At 53.5% G+C, this 11,353-nt stretch overlaps 3 protein-coding genes across 3 annotated transcripts; all 3 read right to left on the bottom strand.

The window, feature by feature from the left end:
- Positions 1–1,275: 1,275 nt before the first annotated feature.
- Positions 1,276–2,034, bottom strand: MRS44_009195 (uncharacterized protein; the record flags this gene model as incomplete). The annotated part of the gene is made up of 1 exon (XM_046283683.2): positions 1,276–2,034. The coding sequence occupies one exon, from the start codon at positions 2,032–2,034 to the stop codon at positions 1,276–1,278; it is 759 nt and encodes a 252-aa protein (XP_046132663.1).
- Positions 2,035–2,897: 863 nt separating this feature from the next.
- Positions 2,898–3,828, bottom strand: MRS44_009194 (uncharacterized protein; the record flags this gene model as incomplete). The annotated part of the gene is made up of 2 exons (XM_046279513.2): positions 2,898–3,115; positions 3,168–3,828. The coding sequence occupies 2 exons, from the start codon at positions 3,826–3,828 to the stop codon at positions 2,898–2,900; spliced, it is 879 nt and encodes a 292-aa protein (XP_046132662.2).
- A 1,169-nt stretch (positions 3,829–4,997) lies between these two features.
- Positions 4,998–7,084, bottom strand: MRS44_009193 (uncharacterized protein; the record flags this gene model as incomplete). Its single annotated transcript, XM_046276431.2, has 3 exons — positions 4,998–6,266; positions 6,344–6,819; positions 6,991–7,084. The coding sequence occupies 3 exons, from the start codon at positions 7,082–7,084 to the stop codon at positions 4,998–5,000; spliced, it is 1,839 nt and encodes a 612-aa protein (XP_046132661.1).
- Between the last annotated feature and the right edge of the window lie 4,269 nt (positions 7,085–11,353).

The raw sequence follows: 11,353 nt of genomic DNA, 5'->3' as shown, positions 1-11,353 counted from the left end.
TTATGTCGACGTGGTCAGAAGCTGGTCTTATAGAAGCCAAGCCATCCTCGATCAATACGAAGCTCACGGCTCACCTTGACTTCCCTCTTTTCCGTGGCCTAGGCTTGTCTGATCATCCCGTGTCCCGCTACAAATTCCAACATGTTGAGCTATCGAAGAGAGACATAGAATCGGTTGCTACTGTTGTTGCCTCAAGTTACCATGCCTGAGAGCGACCCTTCGTCCTGTCGACACCAATACGAGCTCTACCATAGGCACTTGTCCATGGAGACTTCTTCGGAATGCTCCCGGGCAATTCTACGGCTTCATACTGACACAAAACTTTCTAAAAACAAGCTTCGAAATCTCCGAGCTGATGTTTCGGAAATGGCAATGGATCGTTCAGTCGAGGGGTAGTTTCAGGAGATGCTCAACGTGCCGCCGCCCTTGGCATATCCCTAAGCGACCAATCAGAGGCGAGGAGATACATGGCGATTCGACGGTGAAATGCATTATTAACCAAAAACGGAGTGAAGGTATGGATGTTGGTGTTGGTGGATTGGAGAGAACAGTGGGAGGAGCAAAACGCTTGGTTACCTTAATGACAGCACGTGATCTTGCCATGCAAATCAAGCCGTGAACCCCAACATGTATCCATCACCATCATCCTCCAATTACACTTCTACAGCACCTTCAACTCACGATTCTCCTTCTCATGGCAATGGCTATGCGTTCTCCAATACACACACTTCACTCCAAGGGTCTTCATAACCCCGCAAAGGCGCCGATCACTCTCCCATAAAATTCCGTCTTCAGGGTCCCCGGTCACACGAGGTTGATTGTGTGGGTTTCAAACACCTGTGCCGTGTTTAAGGTCCTAGGGCAGATTCCGAGTTTCGCGCTCGTATCCGTAGACCCTGAAGATCTTTCCGAAGATCATCTCTTCCCTTGCTTGAGGTTATCCTAGTGTGGACCAACTTACAACTCTTCTCTCATAGGAACTGAAGTCAAAACGCCATCCTTTGGCTCTAACTACTACCGCAATTTCAGATAGCCTTATTTTTCAAGAGATTCATTAATATTAAGACTCCAAGAGCAGACTATTGTTACACGCTGCCAGACGGCTATCTCTATAACCCACAAACGCCCGAGACACATCCTCGTCAACTCGGCCCTTCTCGACACGGCCCTTGGCCTTCCGGACCCTTATTATATATCGGCCATTTCTCGTTCCAGTCGCTGAACACCGCCTTTTCTCAACCGATTCTCCTCATTCCCCTCGTCCCGTGGACTCGCTCACAGACCCATCACGCGCCTGAAGCCGACGTTCTCCACAATCCAGGAACCCCCTAGTCGGAACGCTCCAGGACCCTCGATTTGGCCGTCAACCTTGCCCATGGCCATTTTCGTCAGGAAATCTCCGAGGATTGGTGTGGGGGAGTGACCGCTCTTGTAAAAAGCTCTCATGGGAGGTCCAAGGACGGTGATCATGCCTCTGTACATGGCGCCAGGGTCGGGGATGTACTTCTGAATGGCTTCATGCGCAGCCGCATCCACAAATGCCGGTCGAACAGAGTCTGCCTGCAGTGTCGAGATCTTGGTCGACATCTCCCCGAGCGCCGTCTCTGTCTCTCCCTTGACCCGCGCGAAAATGGGCGAGAATCTACCTGGGGATTGTGTTGCTCCCTCGCCAGACACGTACACGAACCGGAAGGGTTCCTCCCCCTCGTCTGCCAGCGTCGAAAAAGCCTTTGCGGCCTCAAGCGCGTAGTCCTTTGTGATGCGAACGTAGTCTTCCTTGGTGACCTTGTTCTGGCTGATACCCAGTGCCCAGACGCAACCACGAGCGCCAGCTAGTTCGCGCAGGACCTCAGGCTTGTATGTGGCAAAGTCGTTGTGAATGATGACATTGACGCGTGGGTCTTTGGAGTCTGTGGCCATTGGCACGGGACGACGGCTGAGGATGGAGATTTTGGTGATGTCCTTGGTTTTCAACATGGCGTCGAGGACTCCAGAGCCAACAAGGCCAGTTGCGCCAGTAAGGATGACATGCATGGTGGCGGTGGTGTAAGTGCTTGTAAAGTGATGATGGGAGTTCAATAGGGGACGATTGAAAGCAAACTGTTGACAATGGGTGATTGATGAGATGATTCTTTTCTTCAAGAAGCCCAAGCCAACAAATATATATCATTCCTTTTCTTTATCAATAATCTTAGATCGTCATCGTCGTCCCCGTCAGCACCCATCGCATTCGCCAATCATTGTCTGAGGCGCTGATGGCTGGCGTCAGCCAGAGAGCGAAAAAAGCGTCTGACCCTGGATTTTCGGACTTAAAGGCGCAGCTCCGCCGAACCCTGCATGAGGAGATAGCCTAGGCGGACGGACTTTGACTTCGCCTCGCAAACTCCGCCATTCCAGAATTGAAAAGAATTTGAATTGCGTTGGGTCAGGCTGCATTATCGAATGTGAGTATGTATTGTAAAAGGAAAGCAAGAGTCTTGGTTGAGAGGGTTGGTGGTGTTCTGCAATTGACCTACCCTGAACCCCAACCAATGTACTCCCTTTTTGTCTCCCCTCTGGGTGGATTGACAAGAGCACGTGTCTTTTGTAGCTGTTATAGTTGATCTATTTTTAATTAGACTGAAGTTTCTTGTCAATTACAGTTACACGTTCTGACGTTGGAGTTTAGGCGCGTGTGTGAAAGTATATATGTTCAGTTTGTTTCAGTCAGCACTTTTCCTCAAAAAGCTCAGCTTTGAGAAGAAAAGTCTTTAAATAAGAATGCCTGATAGTTTACTACCAAAATGAAATATCTACCGGATAAGGGAAAGTATAAGTCAATGCGCAAAACGCTATACAACATATAAAATAGTTATGTACCACATGTGGATGTCTCTCAATCATGTCTTTTTACAAACTCAAACCACCAAAGCCAAACTCAAGAGGAGACCCACGATCATAACTTGACACTGGACAGCAGGTTCAACACCAACTCCTGTATTTGTACTAGGAGCTTCGGTAGAGGCCATAGCAGTCGGCCTCGTTGCCTCAACGCGGATGTTATCCGCAGCGCTGTCATCGTCGATGGTGTAAGAGAGCTCGGTAAAGTTGCAAGCCTTCATGATCATGTCCATGTCTAGAATTCATGTTAGCCCCTTGTCCATATTAGCAACTCAAATAACACTCACTGTTTTGCTTGTGCCCATCCACGACGATGCAGTCATGGCACAGCGCCGCAATCTTGGCCACGTCGAAGCTCTTATTGTTACACACGCACTCCTGCTCAGGGTCCTTGTGCGAGTATAGCTGTCCTGTTTGCTCGCCGTCGCTCCACCCAGCGCTACTTGTCGTTGCAACCGTCTCATGGAGCACTGATCTTGTGGGTAGAGACACGGTTGTAGTAGATATTGACGAGGACGAAAATGAGGTCGTGGTCGACGTTCGGGTCGATAGTGTAGCAACTTGGTCGGCTGCCGTTTCGACGCTCCACATGGAGCTTGTGCTTGGCTGGGCTTCTTCAAGAGGCGCCGTCGCTGTGAGCTCAAAGGGGAACGAAGTCGGTGCAGCCCTGATGATGGAAAAGCTCCTCTTCTCCATCCCGTCGCCATCTTGCCGTGGCTCAACCAATACGGGCTCCTCCTCCAGGGGTTCCACGGCCAGCTTTGGAACCCACGGTGTTGTTCGCTTCAAGAGCCGCTGCCCATGAACGTCGCATTTCGAGGTCAGCTCGACGATTGGACCGCAGATGGTGACGCACATGAGAGGTATGTCATCGGGCGGCAAGACGTCGGCCGCCACAATGGCCACCAGGCCAGAAAGGACGGCCTGCCTAGCCCACGACAACCTCATCTCGACGAGTCGTTGCTTCGGATCCGCTTAGCGATAATCTCGGCGTAGCCTTCTTTCCCAACCTCGATCGTCTGCAGGAACCCGCGATGTGACTCGAGGTTGACAGTGCAGATCCAAGGGACCGGTTGGCTGTCAGATTCGTCAATGTAACGGACGAAACTAGAATCGTCCTTTGTTAACGCAGTAAGATTAATGAATGAAACGCTTAGCGATAATGTGATATCACCAAGAAAACCAGTTTGTGAAGCGAAGCGACACCCGTTGGCCAGAGAAAGAGGAAGGACAAAGGTGCTTGCGCGACGGTAGCGTCCTCGATGTCATCCCTCGAGGAGAAGCCCCCCAACGTAGCTCGAGTACGAATCCATTTCATGGTGAAACGCGCCCAGCTAAACCCCCCGAGTCTCCAGGATTAGCTGCGACGATGACCTCAATAGCCCCCGTTGAAGTTGCAGCGACCTCCTTGCGCACAGAGCCCGGCAGACTTGAATGCTACCCTTCATGCGCGCGAGCTCAAAAGCAGACGAAATCTAGAACCCTTTTAGCGAGTGACAGGCTTCTGGGGCCAGCGTTTTGGTAGTGCCTTGGTAACAATCTGTTACACTCTGTTGAAGGTGAGACAGCTCGCCGCCGTCTGAAACAGGGTAGGGAGAAGCGTCGTCTCAGGGCACTGACAAGGTAGTAATAGTTTAGTCAGGACAAGACGAGAAACAAGTAAGAGAGGAAACTACTTATAATAAGAGACTTATGGCGATCAATTATCCACGTAAAGAGCTCTTGATGGGTAAGAGAAACAAGAGCTGGACGTCAACTCCAGTTGCCTATACTCCCTTCAACTGGCAGACATGATAGACTAATGCGACACACTTTAGAAAATATTTCATAAAAGTTGCTCTTGCATTTTTTTAATCTCAACTTCAAATCTAATTCTATGCCCGTAAAACCTCTTCTCCAAATCACGCCTGTGCATGTAAATCGCACCCCCGTGTCCTTTCCATCATCCAGTTGACGTATCTTCTTCCTCGGCGTGTCTCGTCAGCCCACGTCCAAATGTCAGTCATTTCATGCTATTAAAACGGTATAATCTTTGCCAACAGTCGACGCATTCATACACACAAGAAATCTAAAATGTCGGCCGTTGCAAACCCCTCGTCAGGCCCCAGGCGTGACGCTTAGAATCGGTGCTGGCGACCGACAGACTCGACGCGGACGCCCAGCTTGACCATCTCGCGCGAGTCGATGACACCACGGCCATCAAAGACCCAGCGGGGCTTGGCCATGTTCTGAGAGATGCGGACCCAGTCGACACGCTCCTTGGGCTTGTACTCCTCGGCGCTTCCCATGCCAGTGGCGAAGCCAGTCTCCTTGCTCTCGCGCTCCTGGATGCAGTCGGGGCAGTCGTCCTGGCAGTCGGGCTCGACGTTGAAGCGGTCGAGGGGATCGGCCGACTCGACGTCAGCACGCTGGACAAGGTGCTTGTGAAGAGCGAGCAGGTCGTTGGCGCTGGGGGTGGACGACTCGAAGGGACGGGGGTCCGACTTGGGGTTGGGCTTGCGGCCGATGGTCTTGGGCTGGTGAGCAGACACGGGGGCAGGAGGGGGAGGAGGCTGGTTGCGGAACTCGTCGAACTCGGTGGCGATGATGATGGCAGTGGAAGCATCACAAGCGTCGTAGGCGTTGCCGTGGACAGAGATGTTCTGGCCCTCAGCCAGGGGGCCGAGAAGGTCCTTGATCTCCTGCTTGATGACCAGAGGGTTGCAGCAGGGGTCGAAGACGGCGATCTCACGGGGTCGCTCCTCGAGCAGGGTCTTGATCATCTCGAGGGCGGGGGCCTCACGAGTATCAGAAGTGTTCTTCTTGAAGGCAAAGCCAAGGATGGTGACCTTCTTGCCAACAAGGGTGTTGTTGAGGCACTTGATGACACGGTTGCTGAAGCGGTCACGAGCATACTCGTTCATCTTGACGACCTGGCGCCAGTACTCGGCAACCTCGGGGAGACCCATAGTCTCAGCAAGGTAGACCAGGTTGAGGACATCCTTCTTGAAGCAGCTGCCACCGAAACCGATACCGGCCATCAGGAACTTGTTACCGATACGGGGGTCGACACCGACGGCGCGGGCAACCTCGTCGACATCAGCACCAGTCTGCTCGCACACGGCAGAAATGGAGTTGATGCTGGAAATACGCTGAGCCAGCATAGAGTTGGCAACCAGCTTGGCAAGCTCAGAGGACCAGACGTTGGTGGTCAGGATGCGCTCGCGGGGAATCCAGGCGTTGTAGACCTTGACAAGGGCCTCGGCGGCCTTCTTGCCGGAAGGAGTAGGGGCAGAACCGATCAGGATACGGTCAGGGTAGAGAAGATCGTTGACGGCGGTACCGGCAGCCAAGAACTCGGGGTTGGAGAGAATCTCAAAGTGGACACCAGGTCGGTGCATGGCGAGCTAGAATCACGATTGTTAGCTACTTGTTCCATTGTCCCTTTCCCAGCTGTGCTGGTCTGGAAATCTCGGAAACTTACAGTGTCAGCGACGAGCTGAGCAGTTCGGCAGGGAACAGTGCTCTTCTCGACAATGATGGCACCCTCACGAGCGTACTGAGCAACGACACCGGTAACGGCCTCGAAAGCAGTCATGTCAGTAGCGCTGCCGGCACCAACACCACGGTACTTGGTGGGGGTGTTGACGGCGACGAGGACAACGTCGGCCTCGCCGATGTGCTTGGCAATGTCGGTGGAGAAGAACAGGTTGGGCTTGCGCTCAGGAACAGCGATCTCGCCATCCTCGGCAGCAGAGCCCTCGCTGTCGGAGGTAGGCTCGTTGGAGACTGAGGTAGCACGGCCACCGTCACGGGCGATACGGACGATATCGTGCAGACCGGGCTCGTAGATAGGAGGGTGCTTGGAGTTCCAGCGGCGAATGCGAGTGGTGTCTCGGTCAACGACGGTGACCTGGATGTCGGGGTTCTGGAAGGCGACGACAGCGGCAGTGGGACCACCTAAGAGCCTTGTCAGCTGTGTTTTGGTCGAATTGCGCCTTGGAGAGCTGTCCCGCTTGCGGTGAAGCTCGCGATCATGACATTGACCGCCTGCTCGCGACCCCAGCAACCTCGAGACCAGCTACTCCCCCAGGAGCACCGCGGGGTATTTTGAAATCCATGTAAACTTACCGACATATCCAGCACCAACACAGCAGATGCGGCGGACCACGATTGGGGCATCGTTGGTAGGCTCAACAGAGCCATTGGTAGCGAGAGCCGACATGATGATTAAAGGCGGTAGAGGCGGGAATTACAGGCAAGACGCAGAGGGCAAGGCTGTATAATAGACAGTCGCAAACAAGGCCACGAAGCGACACACTGGGGAGTCAAGCGAACGTGAGGCTGGGAGAGAAACGGGCGAGGGGGAACGAGTTTAAAAGGAAGCAGAGGCAGAGCGTCTGTTGCGAGCGGCAAGGGAGGCTAGAAAAGATATTCCCAACGTTGCAGCTAAGGGAAAAGGGGGGCCAACTTGGACTGAGGGAGACAAGAGGCCGGTGGAGGGGCTGAAGCCACGCAGCCATTGGGGAACCGCAACCCAGGAGAAATTAAGGCGGTGAGATAGGTATTCCCTTTAGTTTCTGCCCGCCAAGATGGCGGCATGTGTCGATTCTCCCATCCCATCCCATCCCATCCATGGAGGATGGAGGGGCAGGCCATCCAGGGGTGCCACCCACCATGTTCAGGGATTCCAGGGGCACGGGCGGCCGGTTACAGCCAGATGGAGGTACCCTGGATGCAGGTACTGGCCACACTGCAGCTTGCGGGGGAGGTACTTGAGGCGGGCTTCCCACCCGCTCAACAAGACTTGCTCCACTGGGAAACAGCTGGAATCGATAATACAGTGCCGGCGCACGGTACAGCTCCAGGGCTGCGCAAGCACTCCCGTCCAAACCTGGAAGCTCCAATGGGCGGATTCCACCCCCACATGGAGCCCTTTTGCCGCTAAGCTTATAAGCACAGTGAACCTTACTACGTAGGAGTTACCTTCTGCAAGCCTTGACCGCGTTCGCAGATATTTCCGAGTATGCGGTCAGACGTTTCTAGATGGTGTCGTGAGCACGCTCGTCCCGGGTATTCAATTTGCAACAAATCTAGAACCGTTTCAAATAAGAATTCTGTCTATCTGATGGAATGCTGAGCTTTAATTAAGACCTCATAACTCATAGCATTCATTGCTTGCTGACAAGGGCCTTGTAGAGAACTGGTAGGGGTCCACCGCGCTAAAGAGCTCTGCGCACTGTATGATGCACTGTCGCTCATATCACCAAGACTGGATCGTTCGCCAAACGTCTGATGGGGAAAAAGACCAGGCTGGCTCTTGCGGGAGCGATGCGATCCAACCCATGGGCGGAAAACTCATGGGTGCACGGGCGGATACTGCGCCGGAGCCAGTTGATTAGATGCAAGCAAGGCCAGGCCAGGCCAGGCCAGGCTGCTTCTGGTGACGACAATTCGGTATCGACAAGTCGATTAGAATCAGCCTCACAACGTGTGGTTAAGCCAAATAGGAGCTGACCGACAGTCGATCCCAGAACTTGGCGGGCTCGTGAAAAAAGAAACACGAGGTGCAGACTCTGACGGAATGCACCCTCCGTGCATCTCCTGACAATTGTCGACTATTTTCTCATTCCTGTGAGGCTGATATGATCGGATGTGTATGAGGTGTGATGTGCAAGTTGACGAGGTTGCCGAGATATTCTCACCAACTTGACAGACAGGGGTTGTTGGTTGACAACGACGGTCGACCTTGATTACGTAGCCGCAACCCCGGCCAAGGCGTGGCAGGCCATGGCGAAGGTGATGGTGAGGCGACAGCAACAAGACGGTGAGAAGCAGAGATTCTATTCACAGCAGCAGCAGAGGCAAACAGCCACGCCAGGGAGGCGACAAGCTCACAGTGGATAGCCTCCCCATGTTGACGCGGCGCCTCGACTATCAAACGCCCTCCCGAGGAGCGCCGCGATAATTTAATTAGCAGCGTCGGCGGCAAATTCCCAAAGGAACGAGAGGCAATAACGTCGATTCGTCCCTATTAACCCGATGCCGGTTGGGCCGATGGAGCATAGCGCCTCATCAGGGAGGCCATGCCCGCGGCTGGGGCCATCCAGGGGTACCACCCCTCTGCCATGTCCGTCATTCCCTTGCGGAGCCTAGCCGAACGTGAAAGAAGCACTGTGCCGTGCGTGTCTACATGGTTCGTTGTTTGTCGGCGACGGGATTGATGATTGCTTACTCGGCCGGCTCCGTACATTCGCGGAACACGTACCCTTTGTTTCCAAGTGCTGACTGAGATTGACAGAGAGACCGCGTTCAAGCCACACGACTGATGACAGCTCTCGGTCAATCCTCGATTCTTTTCCAAGCCCCTGAACTATTATCGGGGCTGAGATCGAGTCTGTCTCGTGTCGGTTGTTGGTTGTCTGATGGCATGTTACCTGAGGCTCGACAACCTCAGTTTCATGCCCTTCCCTTCCCTTCCATTGTCAGCACCAGCCATCCCATCACGATCGGCAAAGCTAGGATACGAATTAATTGCCCAGCAATCATCAGTTTGTGTTTGACCTGTCAAGTCGCAATTACCCGGCCTGCCTCTTTTGTAACCCTTTTCCCTGCGAGAATTAACAACAGCCCAGCCTGGAAATGAGCCACTTAATCAGACTCGCTGCTTTAAGTGTTAGTGGCATTTTGATACCAGCCCGCTAGCTCCCGCGCAAATCGAAGATGTTGATTGAATGCGTGGCCCCTTGCTAGGCTTGAATTGATATCATGACTAACTGACCAGGCATGGAAGAGATGCTGGAACAAGACGTGACCTATGTCCTGGTTGGAACACTTGTCAAGGGCCATATCCCTGGATGTCGAATTGACCTATCCGAAACTGCGCGCTTAGGTTCATGTCGGTTGATCAAAATAACGCGTTCTCTCCGGTACTTCCAAGCTGCTTTGCTTTGCCTGAACCTCCACTCGCTGGATGCTGCCGCGGATGCTGCCACCATCCATCTGGCGATAGGTACAATGCCCCCTGGTCTTCAGCCAAGCTACCTAATCAAAGGCGCACCCCTGCGACCAATTAAACTCGCCCCTCCCCTAGCTGTTTGATTGCTGTCCCTGGGTGTCATGATGCCAGGGACCTCATGCGTCATGATTTCCCATGGCAGAAAAAAAAGAAGGCTGATGGGGCGCCCGGCAAGCCAAGACGGGACGAAGATGGAGACAGCAGCGGAGGCTCCAGCCCGAGTTGAAGCAGGAGACCTGTTCCTCTTTCTCACGTCTGAACGTGGTTTTATCGATCGGTCCGTCAATCCATCCCATCGTTCGAGCCCACCTGACTGGCCGGCCGGCCGGCCCCATCAAGGCCATCCGACTTTCGCTTGGCAGGTGGTTCTCTATAACCAACTGCTCGAATTGCGATGCCGAGCTATCTCCCCACCGATGAATGGCATACACGTCGCCTAGGTAGTTGGTAAGGTGAGAGTGCAATGAGGATGGAACAAGGTACAGTGGGCCGTGGGCATTTCGCAGTCTCACTCTCCCTGGTCAATCACAGCTCCATTCCACCAGCCCTGTCATTTGTGGCGTTGCAGATATATCCGCATTAATGGAATAAAAAGACTCAGTAGGATTAGTTGAGACATTGCTCACTAGGATTCATCAAGGATTGGTCTCATTCTGATCCTACAGTTCGTGCAAAGTGCATAGCAGAGGATGTAAGGGAGGCACGTGATATCCTCACGTGCCGCTGACACCGCTCCTCTGCATCATTTTTCCACCTGTCTCATCTTCCTGCGGTCGGCAATTCCTCAAACCAGCCCAACAGGCTGGGGGCTTTGCTTTTGAGGATGGGTTTTTGCCTAAAGACTCGTCCGGCTCGATGATGGCGCCACCACTTGCACCGATAGATCCCGCCTCCAGCCCCTTGCTGACTAGCGAGGAAAAGAGACGACGCTCCGTCTCTTCCCGATGTCTTGCAAAAGCCAGCCTTCTTCACTAACAATTCTGCCCTCGAGGAAAAAGATTGATTCAGTCACGAGTCGCGATCGCAATGGTACGGCATCGGTCCTTATCCGATACAAGCTCGACTTGGACCGCCAATGGCCCAGACCGGCTCGGCCACGGGGGTTGCGATTCCCATGCCCATTCGCATTTGCGCGACAACGGGCGATTGGGCGTGTTGGGACAATGTGATATTGAGGGCGCATCTGATTCGCCCGTCACACGCGCCCCGGACAAGGGTTCGCCGAAGCTACGGAGGTGAGCGAATAGCCTGCGTCGGTCGAGCAGGCAACTGGCTTTCGAGAGGACGTCGCAAATCGTCAGGCTGAGGCGGCTGTGACAGGAACGGCACCAAGAACGGCATGCTTGCGAGGATTCGATATCAAGTGATTTCAGAATGATAGCTCAGATGGCCAAGCAACATCCATCGCCATTGATGCTAGGCATTGATGGCGATTCCGCTATCGACTTGTCGAGTTCTCTCAAGCCGTCCAGCCGA

Source organism: Fusarium solani (genome assembly GCF_023522795.1).
Source record: "Fusarium solani strain SB1 chromosome Unknown bctg00000005, whole genome shotgun sequence".
Lineage (NCBI taxonomy): Eukaryota > Fungi > Ascomycota > Sordariomycetes > Hypocreales > Nectriaceae > Fusarium > Fusarium solani.
Note: the sequence above shows the minus strand (reverse complement) of the source record. Positions and strands in the feature narration are given on the sequence as shown.